Source organism: Jatropha curcas, chromosome 1, assembly GCF_041381405.1.
Source record: "Jatropha curcas cultivar XTBG-Jc1 chromosome 1, XTBG_Jcur_1.0, whole genome shotgun sequence".
Lineage (NCBI taxonomy): Eukaryota > Viridiplantae > Streptophyta > Magnoliopsida > Malpighiales > Euphorbiaceae > Jatropha > Jatropha curcas.
The window spans coordinates 26491901-26511978 of NC_143151.1; the positions used below are offsets into that span (position 1 = coordinate 26491901).

The 20078-nt window shown below is 31.5% G+C and overlaps 3 protein-coding genes and 1 non-coding gene across 5 annotated transcripts; 3 read left to right on the forward strand and 1 right to left on the reverse strand.

The window, feature by feature from the left end:
* The first annotated feature begins 3791 nt into the window (after positions 1 to 3791).
* On the forward strand, positions 3792 to 7663 carry LOC105641770 (amino acid permease 4). 2 transcript variants are annotated; one of them, XM_020682351.3, is made up of 9 exons: positions 3792 to 4104; positions 4205 to 4370; positions 4610 to 4843; positions 5518 to 5611; positions 6209 to 6294; positions 6391 to 6423; positions 6527 to 6684; positions 6789 to 7016; positions 7103 to 7663. In XM_020682351.3, exons 1-9 carry the CDS (start codon positions 4057 to 4059, stop codon positions 7526 to 7528), a joined length of 1473 nt encoding a protein of 490 aa, XP_020538010.1. In that variant the 5' UTR covers positions 3792 to 4056; the 3' UTR covers positions 7529 to 7663. The 2 variants fall into 2 exon arrangements, with proteins under 2 accessions (XP_020538010.1, XP_012081757.1); XM_012226367.4 differs by having other exon boundaries at positions 3794 to 4104; positions 6209 to 6423.
* Positions 7664 to 7734: 71 nt separating this feature from the next.
* Positions 7735 to 11193, reverse strand: LOC105641769 (protein EARLY-RESPONSIVE TO DEHYDRATION 7, chloroplastic). Its single transcript, XM_012226366.2, has 4 exons — positions 10159 to 11193; positions 9855 to 10021; positions 8543 to 8627; positions 7735 to 8116 (listed from the first exon to the last, which is right to left on the reverse strand). Exons 1-4 carry the CDS (start codon positions 11049 to 11051, stop codon positions 7927 to 7929), a joined length of 1335 nt encoding a protein of 444 aa, XP_012081756.1. The 5' UTR covers positions 11052 to 11193; the 3' UTR covers positions 7735 to 7926.
* A 1540-nt stretch (positions 11194 to 12733) lies between these two features.
* On the forward strand, positions 12734 to 15100 carry LOC105641768 (pentatricopeptide repeat-containing protein At4g13650). Its single transcript, XM_012226365.4, has one exon. It carries the CDS (start codon positions 12958 to 12960, stop codon positions 14899 to 14901), a length of 1944 nt encoding a protein of 647 aa, XP_012081755.1. The 5' UTR covers positions 12734 to 12957; the 3' UTR covers positions 14902 to 15100.
* Positions 15101 to 15261: 161 nt separating this feature from the next.
* TRNAC-GCA (transfer RNA cysteine (anticodon GCA)) lies at positions 15262 to 15333 on the forward strand. Its single transcript has one exon. It is a non-coding gene; the product is annotated as a tRNA-Cys (tRNA).
* The last annotated feature ends 4745 nt before the right edge of the window (positions 15334 to 20078 follow it).

The following is a 20078-nucleotide window of genomic DNA, read 5'->3' on the forward strand; positions in this document are numbered from 1 at the left end:
AAATAGATCATGGATTCCTCCCTCCCCAATTCTTGTAATTTCCACGTAATTTAGGCCTCTTCTGATTCAAATCGATCTATTTTTTGGGAAGTTTTCCAGAAAATAGAGTGCGACTGTGTTTGGTTGATATATTGAATTTCGAGGAAGTAAAATTGAGTTAATGAAATGTGAGATTATAAATGACAAAAATACCTCTATCATATATAATAATTGAAATATTTCATTGAAAAAAAAATCTAATTGAAATATTTCATTGAAAAAAATTTAATAACCTAAAATATTTCATTGAAAAAAACTTTAATAAAACAGGTTTATACGATCCACTAGCTTGTAATTAATATAATTTTTTAATTACATATTGTACAAAATATTATTATACTTTTATTTATTTTGTTAATGAACAAAATAAGAATAATAATTCTCTAAAAAGGCTTAATAAGAAAAGAGCATGTGTTGAATTAGAAGTACAATGGAGCAAAGTAAAAATAAGCATATACGCAGTGAAAGTTAAAAGGGTAAAATTGAGAATGTGAAGTTTTTGAGCTAAGGAAGTCCACTTCCTATGGGTGAGCACGAGAAGTTACTTGCCATACGATTAGGGAAGTTGTATTTTTAAGTTCCCGGAAATTACAAGGTTTGTGCCAAATGTTAGCCGCCGTTGTTGAAAACAAAAGAAAAAAAAATATAAAAAAAAATTAGTTTTTGCTTAATCCCACATCGGGGAGATAAGCAAAGTGAAGGTAGTGATTTGGCTATAAAATGGAAGCAATGTTTAGGTTTCCATACACACCAAAATACACCAAAAACACTTGAGTGCGTTTTATATTAGAGATTTAGAGCAAGTCTCTTGGAGTCTTTTGGAGTATAAAATATTTGGGGTGTTTTGAGGGTGTCGAGTAGAAAAATATTTTGTAATTGTGGTTGTAACAATTTGCCGCATAGTGAATATTTTTCTTGATTGTCGTTTGGCAACGGCCGTGGTTTTTCTCTACTTGGGGAGTTTTCCACGTTAAAATATCGTGTTCTCTTTAATTTCTCAGTCATTATTTTATTTTCTCATTTGTTCCTGCTTGAAGCCGATTCGAAGGGCGGGAAAAATAGCGATTTTCCCAACAAGTGGTATCAGAGCCTAGTTGTTAGGCGGAGCTTTTAGTGTTAAAATAATTTCTTGTAATTATAAGTATGCTCTGTGGTTGCGGCTTAGTCTGATCTTCCACATCAGAAATACTGTTGTTAGAAATTATTTTATTTTAAAACCAGGTGGAGTTTTGGAAGTCTTGAAGCGGGTGGAGCTTTGCTTTGGTGTGCTTGAGTACCGGTGGTGAAGGTAATAATTATTGAAGTTATTCTATTCTGATAATATACCGTGCACGTAACTTCTGTCTAGAAGGCCGGATTTTAAGTGGGACCACTTGTGACCCCTCCGTCTAACTGAGATTTTACGTGGAATGGTAATATTGTCTAGGAGATCATTGTGATCTTTCCTGGGTATTGCCGAATCGGTTTACTTCACTAATTATTGGGTTCACTGTTATAAGCACAAGTAAGCATGTCGGCTATGAGATGTGAGATTGAGAAATTTGACGGGAGAATGAATTTTGCACTGTGGCAAGTGCAAGTCAAAGACGTGTTGATTCAGTCTGGACTGCATAAGGTTTTGAAGGGTAAACCAGTCAGCAGAAAGAATTCAGGAAAAGACAGTAGCAGTGGAGACTCAGAAAAATCCAAGATTAGCGATGAAGAATGGGAGGAGCTGGATATCAAAGCGGCAAGTCAAATTCGCATGTGTCTAGCAAAAAATGTTCTTGCTAATGTGCTTGGATTGTCCACGACAAAGGAGTTGTGGGAGAAACTGGAAGAATTGTACCAGGGCAAAAATATATCCAACAGGTTATATTTGAAGGAGCAATTTCATACGTTGAAAATGGCGGAAGGTACAAAGCTGTCAGATCATCTGAGTGTTCTTAATGGCATCGTCTCTGAATTAGAAACTCTTGGAGTGCAAACCGAAGATGAAGATAAAGCTCTCCGACTCATCCTGTCATTTCCTTCGACATATGAGCACATGAAACCTGTTCTGAAATATGGTAGTAAGGAAGTGGTGTATGCGGATGTGGTTAGTAAGCTCCTTACTGAGGAGAGAAGATTGAATGAAATGAAAAATAAATCATATGAGGATTCAGCTTTATTTGTCGGTACCAAGAAAAAGAATAAAAGCTCCGGAAAGAGGAAGGTTGTCTGCTGGATTTGTGGTCAAACTGGACACGTGAGGAAGGATTGCCCGAACGGTGGAGCTGATTCGGCTAGAAGCTCTAACGTTGTTGCTGCCAATGTGATCTTCTGTGGCGAAGGAGATGATGTGTTCTCTCTGTAATTGAGAGATGTGTGTCCTCATGGCATGATTGCTACCCGTTGAGATGCCATGGAAGAGGATGGATTATTGGTAGCTGGTCCACGGAAATGCGCACGGCATTGGTTGACAGTTGATGCAAAGTGTGTGGTGAAAAAAAATATGTCGATGGCTAATGAACTCTCGGAAAAGTCAACAGGAGAGTTGCACCATAAACTATTAGCGGTATCTGACATGGCCGATGGAAAATTCTTGGAGTCGGTAAAGTGGTTCCAAGTGGCGATACTCTTTTATGGTGGAGTATGATAATTCTTGACGATAAGAATTATGATTGTCGGTAGCAGACAATGTTGTGTTTTTTTTTTATTTTATTTTCAAGGTGAAGATTGTTAGCCGCCGTTGTTGAAAACAAAAGAAAAAAAATATAAAAAAAATTAGTTTTTGCTTAATCCCACATCGGGGAGATAAGCAAAGTGGAGGTAGTGATTTGACTATAAAATGGAAGCAATGTTTAGGTTTCCATACACACCAAAATACACCAAAAACACTTGAGTGCGTTTTATATTAGGGATTTAGAGCAAGTCTCTTGGAGTCCCTTGGAGTATAAAATATTTGGGGTGTTTTGAGGGTGTCGAGTAGAAAAATATTTTGTAATTGTGGTTGTAACAATTTGCCGCATAATGAATATTTTTCTTGATTGTCGTTTGGCAACGGCCGTGGTTTTTCTCCACTTGGGGAGTTTTCCACGTTAAAATATCGTGTTATCTTTAATTTCTCAGTCATTATTTTATTTTATCATTTGTTCTTGCTTGAAGCCGATTCGAAGGGCGGGAAAAATAGCGATTTTCCCAACACCAACCAAACATGCTCAAAATCTGTATTTCCTAGGAAACTTCAACTTCCTTCCTTATTTACTCCCAACCAAACGAGGCCTTAATAGTTAATTGACATTTCAATTATATAAATGGATTGGATCATATATATGCACTTTTTTTCAGCTTAATCCTTAACTTTTTTTTAAGGTGCTGAAAGATATTTATTGCATATTATGGCTTATTTTTAATTTGCCTTTTTATGGGCAAAACGTGTTTTTAAGTCTTGTACTTATTTTACCTATTAAGCCTTTAAATTTTTATTCGTAAATATTGAACTCTGTGTTTTATCTTTTAAAATTAAACCTTATTTAATTAATGTGTAGTCATTAATTTTAATAAAAATAAAAGTTAAAAAGCTTAAAGTCTACCAATAAAATAAAAATTCAAATTTAACCATACAACAAATATTCATGGATTAACAGTTATCAATAATCAATTATTAGCAACCGTTATGAGGTATTAACTAACACGTACACAAACAGCTAAACCGAACAGGCTTTTGTAATCCAGTACATGTGTTACACGGTATAAGAGGTATGCACCGACTCGTGTAACATGATTGCTCAGTGCTCTCACTACACTGCTTTATATGTCTCTCTCCACTATCTTACTCGTCCAGAACAAGTCTTCTTCTTTCTTCTATTCTATCAACTTATATATAAAATCCAAACTCCAGTTTTCATCTATCCATCTCAGCCAAACACATTTCTCTTCTATTCCTATATATCTTTAACACTAACCTTTTCTTTTTCTTTATTTTTTCAAACAAAATATCCATAATATTCCTTCTTGTTAAGAAAAAGGAAATTACAGAAAACAAAATCTGCTACTATGTTGCCAAGAAGTAGAACTCTTCCAAGCAGAATCCATCACGGAGCTGTAAGGATCGACTGCCTTTTTCTTTTTTATTATTCGATTGGATGTATTGGATTACCATATGTATATTCTTCAATTTATGTGATTATTAATTTAATTTCAGATAGAAGAAAGGCATGACATAAAGCACTACTTACAACTTGAAGTACAACCAGTAGCTAAAAGTACTCGTAATAATCCTAATCCTAATGAAAATGGAAGTGAAGCAATAAATCCTCAACCCAACTATTCCAAATGCTTTGATGATGATGGCCGCTTGAAGAGGACCGGTAATTACTTACAAATTTTTTGAAATGCTTTGATGATGATGAAATGCTCACCTGTGTCTGGAATATATGAGTCAAAATAGTTTATTTTTATCTTGTTACACTGTTTAAATGAGCAAATAATTCCTCAGTCTGACATGTCGTATTGAATTTGAGGTCGGCTGAAATTGTTAATATAGATTATGTGGTGAGACTATATTGATATGCATGCTAAATGTGGTATAAATAATAAAATGGTGCAGGGACATTTTGGACTGCAGCTTCTCATATAATTACAGCTGTGATAGGGTCCGGAGTGCTATCATTGGCATGGGCCATAGGGCAGCTGGGTTGGGTTGCAGGGCCAGCTGTTATGTTGCTTTTTGCCTTTGTTAACCTCTATACTTCTAACCTACTAGCCCAGTGTTACAGAACTGGTGACCCTGTCAAGGGACACAGAAATTATACTTACATGGATGCTGTCAAGGCTAATTTAGGTAAAACAATACTTCTTTTTCACTTTTTTTTACTTTCAATTAGGTTTTTTTTAAAACTTTTTTTACATCATTTAAGAGGAGGTAAATTTTATATTGGCCAAAATCGCTCTCGTTCACTCTTAAGTATTCTTAGAAGTCATTTCGATTGATGGAATTTAAACATGTCCAAAAATTCATTTGGTTTTTAGAGATCAATAATGTAATTTAAATCATTTAATACTATCGTAAAAACGTCATTTATATCTATGGATTTTATTTTTCAATCAGATGATGGAATTTAAAAATTTATATATAGATTTTGCATTTTATCCAATAAATTATTTTATTAATAAGCTAAGACAAAAACAGTTACTCCCTCTGTCCCATTTCATTTGCTTTTTTTTTTTTTTTTGGTGTCCTAAAATGTTTAGGAAGATTTCTAAATTCATATGTTTAAATAATTAGTTTTCTCACAATAACTTTTAGAGTTTCATTAAATGAAAAATTTTTATTAATATCTTAATCAGTTGGGAGTAAAAAAAGACAAAATGATTTTTGTTGACTGAATTCTTAATATCTTGTTTTGTCAAATCATGCAAACAAAATAAGACAAAAGAAAAATTTTTTTTTTCTCCAATTAGGTAATTTTTTAACGTTGGTAGCTATCATCATTGGTGAGCAATTTTTGGCTGCAGGTGGAAAGAAAGTTTTTTTCTGTGGGTTGATTCAATATCTGAATTTGTTTGGTGTTGCAATTGGCTATACTATTGCCGCATCAGTTAGCATGATGTGAGTTCTCATACTATTCCTATGCAGAGATTCCATTTCTTAACACAAAAAAAGGAAATTACAAGAATACCCATTATTAAAAATATTTTAAACTTTTAAATTTAGTAGGCCTTGAATTAATGATACTGAAGTCATTTTTTTATGCGTGTAAGTGAACTCAAAATGCGACATTTATTTGTATATGAATTATTTATGTTTAGAATAAATCTAAAAATTGAAAATTTATTTATTTTTATCCTTAAAATATCTCCGATATAATAATTTCATAAGGTTAAGAGGATGAATAATTTTGTAATAAAACTTTTAAGTTGTTTAATTTGGTTATATAATTTTCAGTTGGAAATTCCATATTTTCTTATATAATTTGGTTCAGTTATATTCAAATCCATAGAATTGAATTTTTCATTTTTTTTCTCATACCAAACACACAAAATTGGATTTATAAATGAATTGCACAAAAATGGTGTGGAATTCATTTATTCCAAACAAGAGGCTAGAGTCAAATCAATAATAATAACAATAAAATAAATAAAATAAAACTTGATAGATATGATATTGGGTAGAATCATGATTTTATTTTATTTTTATGTATTTTAGGGCAATAAAGAGATCAAATTGTTTCCATGCAAGCGGAGGGAAAGATCCATGCCACATGTCAAGCAATGGATACATGATAGCATTTGGTATTACAGAAGTTATATTTTCTCAGATACCTGACTTTGATCAAATATGGTGGCTTTCTATAGTTGCAGCTATAATGTCTTTCACTTACTCCACAGTTGGTCTTGGTCTTGGCATTGGCAAAGTTGCAGGTACGCAATTATCATATTATTTATACTAATTCTTCTATTTTGTTACTTGATTGCTAATTATTCTATAAAATTCTATTTATTTTCGTTAATATTGTTATAACAGGAAATGGAGCAGTCAAAGGAAGTCTTACTGGTATCAGCATTGGGACAGTAACACATGCAGGATTAGTCACTGCTACCCAGAAGCTCTGGAGAAGTTTCCAAGCTCTTGGAGCTATTGCCTTCGCATACTCTTATTCTGTCATTCTCATTGAAATTCAGGTTCCAAAAATGTTTTCGCCGATAAAAGATACAAAATGATATCCTGATTGAAGACAAGTTTAGTGATCACTGGTGAAGTTAAGTTGATGCTCTTTTGTTTGCAGGACACAGTAAAATCTCCTCCTGCAGAATACAAAACTATGAAGAAAGCAACTACTTTTAGCATTGCTGTGACAACAATTTTCTACTTACTATGTGGATGCATGGGCTATGCAGCTTTTGGTGATAGTGCACCTGGAAATCTTTTGACTGGTTTTGGATTCTATAACCCTTATTGGCTGCTAGACATTGCCAATATTGCGATCATTGTGCACCTTGTCGGCGCATACCAGGTACATATATATTATGCTCCAATTTTATTGAACTGTCACACGTTCCTGAGTTTCACAAACTTACAAGCACGTGTGTGAACTTGTAGGTGTACTGCCAGCCATTGTTCGCATTTGTAGAAAAATGGAGTGCTCATAAATGGCCAAAGAACGATTTTGTGACAGCAGAATATGAAATACCTATCCCCCATTGTGGTGTTTACCGGTTGAACTTCTTCCGGATAGTTTGGAGAAGCATATTTGTGATAGTGACAACTCTAATTGCTATGCTGATGCCTTTCTTCAATGATATTGTTGGATTGCTTGGTGCTCTGGGATTCTGGCCATTGACGGTTTATTTCCCAATTGAGATGTATATTTCTCAGAAGAAGATCGGACAGTGGACTAGCCGGTGGATTGCCCTTCAGATTCTCAGTGTCTGTTGTCTCTTCATCACCATAGCTGCTGCTGTTGGCTCAGTGGCCGGAGTTGTTCTTGATCTCAAAACCTACAAGCCATTTAAAACTAGTTATTGAAAGAAAGTTATAGCAGCTTCTGTTGTGTGAGTAGTAGTTACAAATAATTAAGAAAAATCTAGCTGTCTATGCAAATGTATTCAAGCAACTGTTAATGTTAATTTGATCAGCAGGTGTTATTTCAAGTTGATATAATCCTTGCATTACTTAGTGATTTTATTCCCAGAAAACCCAGGATAATATTTTAAATGAAAGAGAACAGAGACTTCAGTTAAACCATTCGGTAAAAATAAATGATAATAATTCAACAAATACAATGACCAGTTCACATTCTTAGCATACTACAAAGATACAAGTCTATACAAAATTAAATAAATAAGATTTATATGTTGTAGAATTTGCTATCCTTTTCCATAGCCACCAAATGTTACAAAAATCAACCCGAAAACTAGCTGCCGTTATTTCTTGTATTTAGCCTTCATTTCAGCAGAAGTTGCTTCCGCAGCAGCCTTAGCAAGTTTTGTAGGTTTGAAGACACTCTTTGGGTTAAGAGCCTTTCTTATCTTGAAAACTGCCCAAGCAGTGCCAATGGCATGTCCCGCAGCATCAAGCCCCTCATTTGTCGCCTTTGCTGCTTGTTCTCCATACCTACAATCACACATCCAACCATAAAATAAAGCACAAGTTCAATTACTCAAAAAATAAAAGCAGACTTTTGAGAACTGAATTCAAAACATGCACCCCCAAACTACAAATTTGCTTGAGCGGTAAACCTTCTGCATAATGCAATTTATGCAAATTTGGAAACAGGTTACCAAACAGTGTAATGTTTAAGATAAGGGTCCCTGCATATAATCCTGCTGGCTATAATATATTCCAAATTAGTTGAACAAAACATAGGAAAATCAACTAACAAGCAATATAAAAGTTCCATTACAGACAATAGCATCACCACAAAGTTCAAATCCAACTAGCCAAACAAAAAGACACGCCTTCTTGACTGAAAGGCACCAAGATTGGTGAAAGTGTCACCAGATAATGGTGATCGATTCCTTTAGTAGGGTTGAGATATACCTCTGTGAGACAAGCTCTGTTGTAACAACTGATGATGTTGACATGACATTCCTTCCTGCAACCTCAACAGCATCACACACCTTGTCTGCACAAGCACAAAATTGTAAGGAAAACCTTGCTACAGTTCTATAACTAGACCAGAAAAAATGCAGGAATATTTCCATAAGAACTTTTACGTTCTCCAGCGATCATTTGTACCAAGGACTTCCATTTCTAAAGTCCATTTCCTTCACGTTTAGCTTAGAATTTCAATATTTCAAAATGGAATACACCACGAGCTAATATTTTTTGGAAAAGTACGCATCCACAATTTCATTTTTTGTTACCGCCACATGCATTCAAAACATTCCCAGTTCCTATAAACTTATGATGCGCGTCCACTTTTTCTGACGATGAAGGCAAAGGCGAATATAGAACAATTAGAAGAAAAACATTATGGCTCCTAAAACTCACAGCTATCTAAAATTGAGCTCAATTCCATGTGAATTAGGGCTCAAACTCCTACACAAAAATCAAAGGTACATATTATGAAGTTTTAAAACACCCTTTTTTGGTCACTCAAAATTCTGTTATGATATTCTCAGAACCACACAGTCCTGGAAGCAGAAAATCACACAAAGGCTACTTACTGGTTTGCATAAGACATCTTTTACCAAATTCACCCTCAATGCAATCACAAGATGATAAGAGAAAAACTACCACACAAGAATATGTTCTGCCATCACACAGAGCATTTCAACAAAGTTCTCTCTCTTTCCCCTCCCTCTTCTTCTCTCTTGTCCCTTTTTTTTATTTTATTTTATTTTTATTTTTATTATTATTATGTAAATTATTACTACCCGAACAAGTACCACAACCATTTGACTCACAAATGCCTGTCAAAAATATATGGCATCTGACATTGTAACTCTAGTTTGACTTTTCCTTAATGCTAGATTTCCACACAGCACAAATATACCAAGACTTGCTTGGTAACTTTATTTTGCTTTCTCTTTTTCCTTTTTTTTTTTCCATTAAGTTTACCAAATGAAACCTAAGTAACATAGCAAACAGAAACAGGTACCTAAAATTAAAAAATTGAATAAACCACGAATGACAACCATGAGTTGACGCACTTCTCTCTGCTGTAATTTTCAAGTTAAAAACTTACAATAATGTTCATTAGATGGCTAAAATAACCTGAAATAAGGTCCTCCACGGCATCACAAAAACTGATGATGACAATATTAGGAAGGAGGCCAAGTTGCAAAAACATACAAAGAGAAGTACAGAATAAAATTGGAAGATATCTCTTAGAAAATAAAGAACTTACTAAATCCATCCAATGAAGCAAGCACAATTTCTCCAGGCAACAAGCTAAAAAATTTCTTGCCCGCTTTAGAATTCACAATTGTACCGGTGAAAATTCCTGAAACTTTCACAACCCCAGAAAGAATTCCGACTGCCACCTTCTCAGATATTTTTGTCAACCTCTTGACCCTGCAAAAACTCCAACAAAAATCTTAATAATATATCAATAAAATAAATAAATAAATAAATAAATAAATAAAATATATAACTAAAAAGAAACATAAAATAAAAAAGTCACTAGAACACAAAAATTAGGATTTAAAAACCTTTTTATTCTCCTCAAAGTTGCTGGGCTAATCTCCATATCTGATTTCTTCTCCACTGTTTTCTTGAAAAATTCATTTCCCCATTTTAACCTATCAACAGTAACATCTCCACACCATAATATCCCTTTAATCAGTTGCCCTGACCCAGCTGCAATCATTCTAGCAACAGACCCGCTATAATCCTCCACATTTGGAGCCAATACAGTCCAATACGCTGCAGAACTCTCCTCCATCAACTCCTTTTTCTCCTCAGACTTTAACTCCTCAGGCGAAATGCCTTTCGCCGTATTCCCATCCAACACCTCCCAATTGATCCCTCTCCCCTTCAATTCTTGCACCGTAAAAGAACTATAAATCTCTAATATCTTATCGAATTCCTTCAATAAAGCCTCTTGCCCTTTCGACGCAATTGTCACTCCATAATTCAACAACTCCACATCTCCATTTATCCCTTCTTCTTCTTCATTTCCAGGTACCCGAAGAGTAAAGAAGTAATGGGACTCGTCAAGCTTAACAGCCGCTTCATCTTTTGCTAAAGGCCATTGAATATCATCTTCACCTACACGAACAAGAACTGCAATGACTGTATCATCTTGTTTTAGACTGATAATGGAGAGATCGCCACAAGCGAGTTGTACACTCCGGTCTCTTTCAATTAGATGAACTATGGCGCCGGGGATTGTAATTAGAGTTTGTTCATAAGGTTGTGAGCTTGTTGGATGTGAATAGATGACGGCTTCGTCTTCTTCAGGAAAGAGATTCTCTGCTAAGTCTTTCGTGTCAATAGAAGGGTATAGAGAAGAAGACGATGAAGCTGAAGCGGAAGTTGCAGAAATGGCTTCTGGGTTTGAGAGATCGACTTTTGGGTAGAGAGATTTTGGAGATGATGACATTTTTTTTTTTCAATTTACTGGTTTAAGAGTTTCGGGGTTTTGCATTTTTGAGGGAACAGAGGCTTTAAAAGAGGTGAAGCTTAGGATTGAAGGAAAGAAGGAAAGCGTGTCGGTTAGGATTTAAATAACGAGAAAACGTGGCAGATGCAGCGTAATTTTTGAGAGGGCAGACGGAGACTCTCACAATAAAATTATATTGAAATTTGGACGCTAATTCCGTGATCAAATCGAGCAAAAACAGAAAGAGAAAGTAAGGAAGACAGCAAACTACAAAAGAAAAACAAAAAAAAAAAACTACTTTCCACGTTATAATTATACAGAGAAAATTTATTTTTTTACATTTTATTTATATAGAGAAATTTTTTGAAAATAATAATTTTAGGATTAATGACAAAGTAAAAATTTTAATATGCTCTTATTTTGTTTTATAAATTAAATACTAACTGAGATCTTATTATAGACATTTAATATTTCAAAACTGACTGAATCATGCATAAAAAAAATGTGAACTTAAGCATATTATGCGCACAGATTAAATTTGACTAAAAAACTCATAATTAATATTTAAATATGCACATATAGTGAGATTTACTCACAACTCTAATAAATACGTGCACACAAGATAAATAATGCCAATGTTTAAATAACAACAATCAATTTATTGTTAGTCTCCTAAGAGAAATTGACTTTATCCTTATTGGAGATATCTTTACTCGTTTCTAACCTTTATTCTATGGATCATTCATTCCAATTTTAGCTCTATCATCATCTTTTGCATTATGCCATTCTTATAAATTGTTTTAGTGAATATGGATATACTGTCCGAAACTTTATAAATACTGCAAGCATTTAATTCATCTTTCTCAATTTTAGAATATAACAGACATACAATCTTTATGTGAACTTTAGTGATGTTTTTCCTTTTATCCTTTTTGAGCTTCTTCTGAAATGTTAAATGGAGGGGATGTGGTCTTAGATTTTATAGAAGGCGGTTATTCATTGGATAGCAAGGAAATCAAGTTTAAGGTTTGATGGTTGAATATGACCACATCTTTTGAAGTTGCATGCAAGTCTTGAGAAACTATATTTAAATCAAAAAGAATGACATGAGATTTGTAGATTAAATTTTAGAGTCATGAACTCGTCTCTACTTAAATGAATTCAGTTTGAAAATTTTTGCTCCAAACTTCATTTTTTATGTGCAAATTTGGGCAAGCAAAATAAAGAATTTGAGGTTGAAAATTTTGGCTCCAAAATTTCTTTCAAATTTCATGTCAATTTTTTCAAATTTCACGTCAATTTTTTCAATTCAAATTTGAAATTGGAATTTTATCAGGCAATTGCAAATAAAATAGCCCACGGTTTTTTTGTTATTGGAAGTCTTAGTAAATAAAATTCTTTATTTAAATAACACATCCTCTTTCTTATCATTTATCACTTTTTATTGAAATTTGATAACCCTTTAGGGAAAAATTAGGAAGGAATCCATAAAAAGACCACCTCTTTAATCTTTGAAAATTTTTTGACTTTGTATGTATAAATATAACGGAGAGAGTATTGATATTATCTCCGCTCAATCAAGCATAGAAGTATAATACGACCTACTAGAAATAGAAGTAATTGTTTGTAGTATATTCCTACAGTCTTCAAAACCTGAATTTTTGTATTTAAATTAATTTTAGTCTTGAAATTATAAACAAAGTTCCATCACAGGGCTAATTCAAAGTTGGACCAGTAAACCGATCGTTTCTTTATATTCTACTTCTTGTTGGGTTGCCTCTTACACTTGAGCCCAATTTATAGAAGGCCTCCATTTTATGGCGGGTATTCTTCTCTTTCCTCGTTTTCCTAATGATACAGTTTGAACTTTTAACCAAAGCAAATTTTTTTTTTTTGAGGAACTTCTATGTTTTTAAAGAAAATACGTAGAAACCCATTTGCTATCTTTTCGAATATCTGTAATTTATCCACGTCATGCCAGCATCCTTGTTCCAGCATTGACTCGTATAAATTCTCAAAACTCCTGAGCAATTATTTCAAATCCGGCAGAATTGCGGATGCAGAGGACCTGTTTGATAAATTGCCTCAAAAGAACATAGTTTCATGGTCTATTGCTATCCATGGATATGCCATTAATGGCTTTCATAAAAAATCCATCAAACTATTTTCTCAAATGAGAATGTCGGGTTTGGTTCCCAATTCTTTCACTTTGGTGGGAGCTCTTGTCAACACTGGAGGACCGTTGAATTTTATGCTTGCAAAGTCTGTTCATGGGCTCATTGTTAAAATTGGTTTGGAGTCTGGTTTAATTGTAAGTACGGCACTTTTGGATGCTTATGCAAAATGTGGAAATGTGTCGGATTCTTATAAAGTATTTGAGGAATTGAAGAACCCAGGTTTGGTTACATGTAATGCAATTGTTTCTGGGTTATTAAACAATGGGTTTTTTAAAGACGGTTTTAGGCTTTTTGAAGAATTCAGGAAGTTTGGCTTGGTGCCTAATGTGGCTACATTTGTGACTCTTATCAAGGGTTGTCTTACTTTAGAGTTAAAAATGCTTTTTGAAACTATATATGGTTTAATTATTAAGTTTGGTCTTTCTCTGGATGTATCTGTTAATAACTCTGTTCTTAATATGTATTGTAGTTTGATGGATTTGAAAGCTGCTACTAAGATTTTTTATGAAATGCAATGTAAAGATGTTATTAGTTGGACAACAATGATAGGTCTGTTGGTCGATCTTGAATATGCCACAGATGCTTTAAAGCTATTTTCCAAATTGAAGGATAGTAAACTCAATCTTGACTCGGTAGTTATAATGAATCTCATTTCAGTTTGTGCAATTTTAGGAGATTTGAGTAAGGGAAGACAAGTCCATGCTCAAGCTGTTGTCTGTGGATTCGGTTCAGAGCTTTCTCTTGTGAACTCCATTATTGCAATGTATTCGAAGTGTGGTGATTTGAACTCTTCAAAAATTGTGTTTGATCAAACTACTGAAAGGAGTTTAACTTCATGGACTGCAGTAGTTTCTGGGTATTTGCAGAATGGCAACCCAAGGGAGGCATTGGATCTTGTGATTAAGGCAAGACTAAAAGAACAGTATTCATTTGATTCAGTTATGTTGGTCAGTGCTATAAAAGCTTCCAGCGAGCTTGTTGCTTTAGAGTTCTTGCGCCAGCTCCATTGTTATACTTTTCAAACTGGGTTTTCTCAGTATAGATCAGTTCAGAATAGTCTTATATCAGCATACTCCAAATGTGGGAATGCTGATTTGGCTTGCATTGTGTTCACAGAGATGGGTTCTCTTAAGGATGTAGTCTCTTGGAATGCAATTATAAATGGCCATGGAGAAATTGCTCTTGCTTTCTACCATGAAATGAGGAAGGGCGGTGGCGAGGATCCTGATAGTGCAACCTACTTGTGCATTTTAAGTGCATGTAGCCATGCAGGATTGGTAAATGATGGTTTGATGATCTTTAACAAGATGGTAGAGGATAACAAAGTAAGACCAAGCCAAGAACATTATGGATGTGTTGTTGACTTGGTTATGCGAGCAGGCTGTTTATCTGATACAAGTGAATTTGCTAGCAAATTTTTGGAAGAAATGGGTTCGAATGTTTGGAAGTCTTTGCTCAGTGGATGTGCAGTCCATGGCAATTTGGAGCTAGCAGAACTTGCTGCAAAACATATATTCGAGAAAGGCGCGGGAAACAAATCAGAGTATATTGTGGTCCTATCGAATGTATATGCATTAGTTGGGAGGTTTCAAGATGCTGAATTTTTGAGATCTCGTATGCAAAACAAGGGCTTCACAAAGAAGCCAGGTATCAGCTTTCTAAATGGAATTTAATATGAATGAAGTTGATTTTCTTTACAAATGCAATCATGGAAGCAGCTGCTTGTAGTACTTGGGAAAACATGTACATGAGCTAGGGTCAAGGAGTGGCTAGTGAAGTCACTTGTAACATACAAATAAGAGCTATTTTCTGGGTTGTAAGGTTCAAGGGATTACAATACAAGAAAGAAAATTATCCCTTCTTAATTTCTAATTTTCCTCCCCTTTCTCTCACTTTCTTGACTGCCAAACACCATAAGGTAAGTTTTATGTTCCAGATCCTTAAAAACTTTATGTTATCGAGACCGAAGACAATAATCAATTACGTTCCTTTGGCTTTGCAAATTAAGAAAATTTTTATTAAATCTACAGCTTGGGTCCATAGCTCAGTGGTAGAGCATTTGACTGCAGATCAAGAGGTCACCGGTTCGAACCCGGTTGGGCCCTGTTCATAATTTAGTTTTTCCTTTATAAAAAGTAACGTTTTTTTTTTTTTTTTAATATAACTAGTGTTAGAACGTGTTCGAAGTAAACTGAACCCAGTTGTGCCTTGTGCATAATTTATTTTTCCTTATAAAAAGTAACGTTTTTTAATATAACTAGTATTAGAACGTGGACGGAGTAATATTAAAAAATAAAACAATCTTTTATAATATTATTAAAAAATGATAAAATTGTATAATAAAATGATCGTGAGTGCATTACAAAATTGTATCTCATTGAAATATGCTAAAAAAAAGTTGCAATGCTAAGATGTGTTTTCTTATGTATCTTGCGAAGCTTTTTATCAAGGTATGAAATAGCAAAAGCCATACATGATATGACCTAGGGGGTATCAAAAAGATTGAAGTGTCAGATTCGACATGGATTCACCTAACACGTGACACAATTAGGATTAATACGAATACGACCAATTTAATAATTATGTTAAATTTATCGATATGAACACGACACGAAAATTAAGCAAGTGACACGAACATGACACGTTTAACTCACTTTATATTATAAATAAGTTAAGTAGGTCGTGTTGACCCATATACAACAAGTGTAATTTGCTTAATACCATAAACAGGTTTAATGAGTCGTGTTGACCTGTATACGACCCACTTAACCTGCTTATAATATTTTTAAATTTTAACATATTTAACTCTGTCAATATTTTAAAAAAAATTTCATACATAAAATGTATAAATTCTTTAAGATTCGTACCTAAAATAAAAATTAATACAACAATAAAATTTTAATAGGTTTTAGTTGAGTATTCATATTTAATACTAAAATTACCTCTTTACGCTTAAATAAACAGGTCATTTGCTTAACCCGCATGTCAACACACGACAATGCACATTTATATTCATGTCATAAATGGGTGACTCATTTATGACATGAACCTGTTTAATCTTAACCCTAACCCATATATTTCCAGTGTTAGGCGAATTGTGTTTGCTTGTCATAACCCATTACACTCTTAGTATGACCTACATAAAAAAAAAAAAATACACACATACTATTAATGTATTTTTCAATAGTGATAATAATTGTGAAATTTAACTAATTAGATTGAAATAAAAAATTAAGTGTTTTTTATTTTATGTTTATGATTTATTATAAATGATTGTTTATTTATTTGAAATGTTAATTTATTATACTTATTTAGTGTAGTGTGTCCTACTTTTTTAAAACTTATCGTATCGCGTACGTTACTGTATCTCGTATCCCATATCCATGCAACCTATTTCTTGGTATATGAGACTACTTCGTACATCAAGCTAATCAACCAAGCTTTTTTATATTTATTTTCGTGTCTTTTTTTTTATTAATGAATGATCAGAAAAAAGAAGAAGGAACTAATTTTTTTTTTCGAAAAAAACTTATGTTACTTATTATTTTTAGATATAAAAGAAAAATTAAATTAAATTAATAGAAAAAAAAATCATAGAGAGTAAAGAGTTGCGATTAGAAGCCAATTCTTCAAATGATCAATTTTCATCAAAGCCTAACTTTAAACGGAAGAGAGAGTTTATTGTATTAAAAAACTCATCAGCAGGGAAAAAAATTATGCTTAGTCAATTTATTGAACTCTGACATTTTTTTTGAATTAAATTTTAAAAAAAAGAAGGAACTAAACTTTTTCTCCAAAAAAACTTATGTTATTTTTTATATAAAAGAAAAGTAAAATTAATTAGAGGAAGGAAAACGCAAAGAATAAAGAGTTGGGATTCGAACCAATTTTTTCGATAATTAATTTTCATCAAAGCGTAACTCTAAATAAGAGGGAGAGTTTATTGGATTGAAAAACTCATGAACAAGGAACAAAAAAAAATTATACATGACCAATTCGATGAATATTGACATTTTTTGAAACTAAATTTAAGAAAAAATAAGAACTAAATTTTTTTCGAAAAAAACTTATGTTACTTATTTTTTTTTTTTTGATATAAAAGAAAAATAAAATTAATTTTCTCTACAAATTTATTTTTATAGTTTTTTTTCCTTCTAATTTGAAGAAAAAATTATCGGATTATTTTTCCTTATATTCCTTTTTTATTTTCAAATAAAATAAGTTTTTGCTTATAAATATTAGTTTAGTTTTCTTTTCTTTTTTCCTCCTATATGACATTATCTGAAAATATAAAATAACTTATCTTCCTACATTTGCTGTCATTACAATTTATCTTTTTACAATTATACTAAATAACTGCTCTTTTTTACACTTAGCAATTTGAGAGAGACTTACACTTAGCTGTCATTTAAGATAGATTTATCTGCTTTTATATATTACATAAGTGAGTGACATATTATATGATGTTTAATTTTAAATGAATAGTCCTGATTATATATATATATATATATATATATATATATATATATATATATATATATATATATATATATATATTGTAATGACAGTAATTATAGGAAGATAAGTTATTTTATATTTTCAGATAATGTCATATAGGAGGAAAAAGGAAAAGAAAACTAAACTACAAAAGGTTAATATATTTACAGCAATAGTAGGTTGAAGAGAAATTCTGCTTCAATTTTTGAAAGAGAATTTTAATTTTTTTTTCAATATATTAACTAAAAGATTTAAGAAAAATTCTTCTTCAATTTTTAAAAGAAACGTTTGTTGTTTTAATACATTAACTAAAGGTTTAAAAGAAATTCTTCTTCAATTTTTGGAAGAAACGTTTATTTATTTTTTTATTATTATTATTTTAAAGGTTTTAATAACCAAAAAGCAATAAAAGGCAAATGATTCTCTCTCCATTTTAATTAGAAAACATAAATTTTTTAATTTCTCCATAATAATCAAATGATTCTCTCTCTGATTAAATACTTGGAATTTAAAGTCTTTCTCAATATTAAAAGATAAATAAAATTTAACCCTAATTAATCCTTGCCAAGCTAAAAGCAAATACTCAAATATTGTACACTCTCTTTCATTGAGGAAAATAACCATGATTCTTTCACCCTAACATTGGCGTCCATAGCTCAGTGATAGAGCATTTGGATTGGTAGCCGGATCGAACTAGGTTGGGCCTTAATTATTATTTATTTTTTCATTTACAAAAGTAATATTTTTTAAATATTAGTTTTGGGTAAAACTAGATTACAAAATTGAAATTTTTTTACCAATATAGAATTATTTTCCACCATTAGATTTAAACTAGTTAAATGTAAACCGTTAGATATGAAATTGATCAAATGACTTATTAGCTGTAGAATAGGTTATCAAAAAGTAGGATATTTTTATTATTATTAAATATACAACTTACTATTTAATTATGTAAACTGAAAAAAAATTCAAAGGTAAATAATTATCTAATAAAAAAACTATTTAAAATTTTAAAACAATAATAAATCTAAATTATCTTATTGTTAAAACATTTATTATGTATTTACGTAATTGAAATTATATTATATACACATGACATCTCGTGGTCCTTTAAATTATTTTTCAAATTAAGGAAATTAAAATTATATACATCAAAAATAACTTTTTATATTGTTTACTCCAAATTTTTTTAAATAAAATTTATTTAGTTTTAAAATTAATATAATGTAAAAGGTTAAAATAACATGAATTTTACAACATCTAATTTGTAAATTTGAATTTATATTTTGTATTTAATATATTTTTACAAGTTTTCTAGAAAAAATCTTATATTATTTATGCCCCTAATAGTTATTTTTTTTGTTTAATTTATAAAATTTGATATTCTAATTAAGTTACTTAAAATGAAAATTTTATTTGAAAATAATATATATTCTATATATTTCATGCCCTTCATATAATTCAATATCACAAAATAATTTAATATTTTTAAATTATGTGTACATATGTAACTTGCCATAACAAATGTATGTTTGTATTAAAAATATTCTATATTTTTTATAATATGTTAGAGGATATATAGAAGATAAATAAGGGAAATAAAAAAGATAAAGTTTAGAGGATAGAAGATAAAAAAGGGAAATGAAATAGATGAAGTTTAAAAAATATATAGATAAAAAAATAGAGTAATTTATAACAATAAATTATTCTAGACATGTGTCAGTTATAAAGTATTCTGTACCAATACGGAATTATTGCAATCTGTATAATAGTAAAAGTCATTATTTTTAATCGTTAGAATCTTTAATGTGAAAGAAAATAATAATTTGAAATATAAAAGAATAAATTTTAGAATAAAAAATAATAATTTGAAATATAAAAGAACAAATTTTAGAATAAATTACAAAATTACAGTAACATATCACTACAAATTTGCATCGGGTCCATAGCTTAATGGTAGAGCATTTATTTTTTCATTTGCAAAAGTAAAATTGTTTTATATAAGAATGACTTCAATAGCCATTAAATTATGTGATGTTTAATTTTAAATGAAAAATTCCTAATTATAATTTTTTTCCTACAGAAGTATATTTTTTTTATATAAATATAAATGACTTTCGTTGCGATTAGATTATGTGATGTTTAATTTTAAATTCAACTGTTTATAAAGTACTTATATAAAAATATTCTTATTTAATTTAATTTTCAATCATTAGAGAAAATCTCCAATGTAAAAGAAAATAATAATTTGAAATAGCTAAGAATAAATTTTAGAATACAATTGCAAAATTGCAATAGCAAACTGCTGTAATCTGCATTGATCCATAGCTCAATGGTAGAGCATTTTGACTGC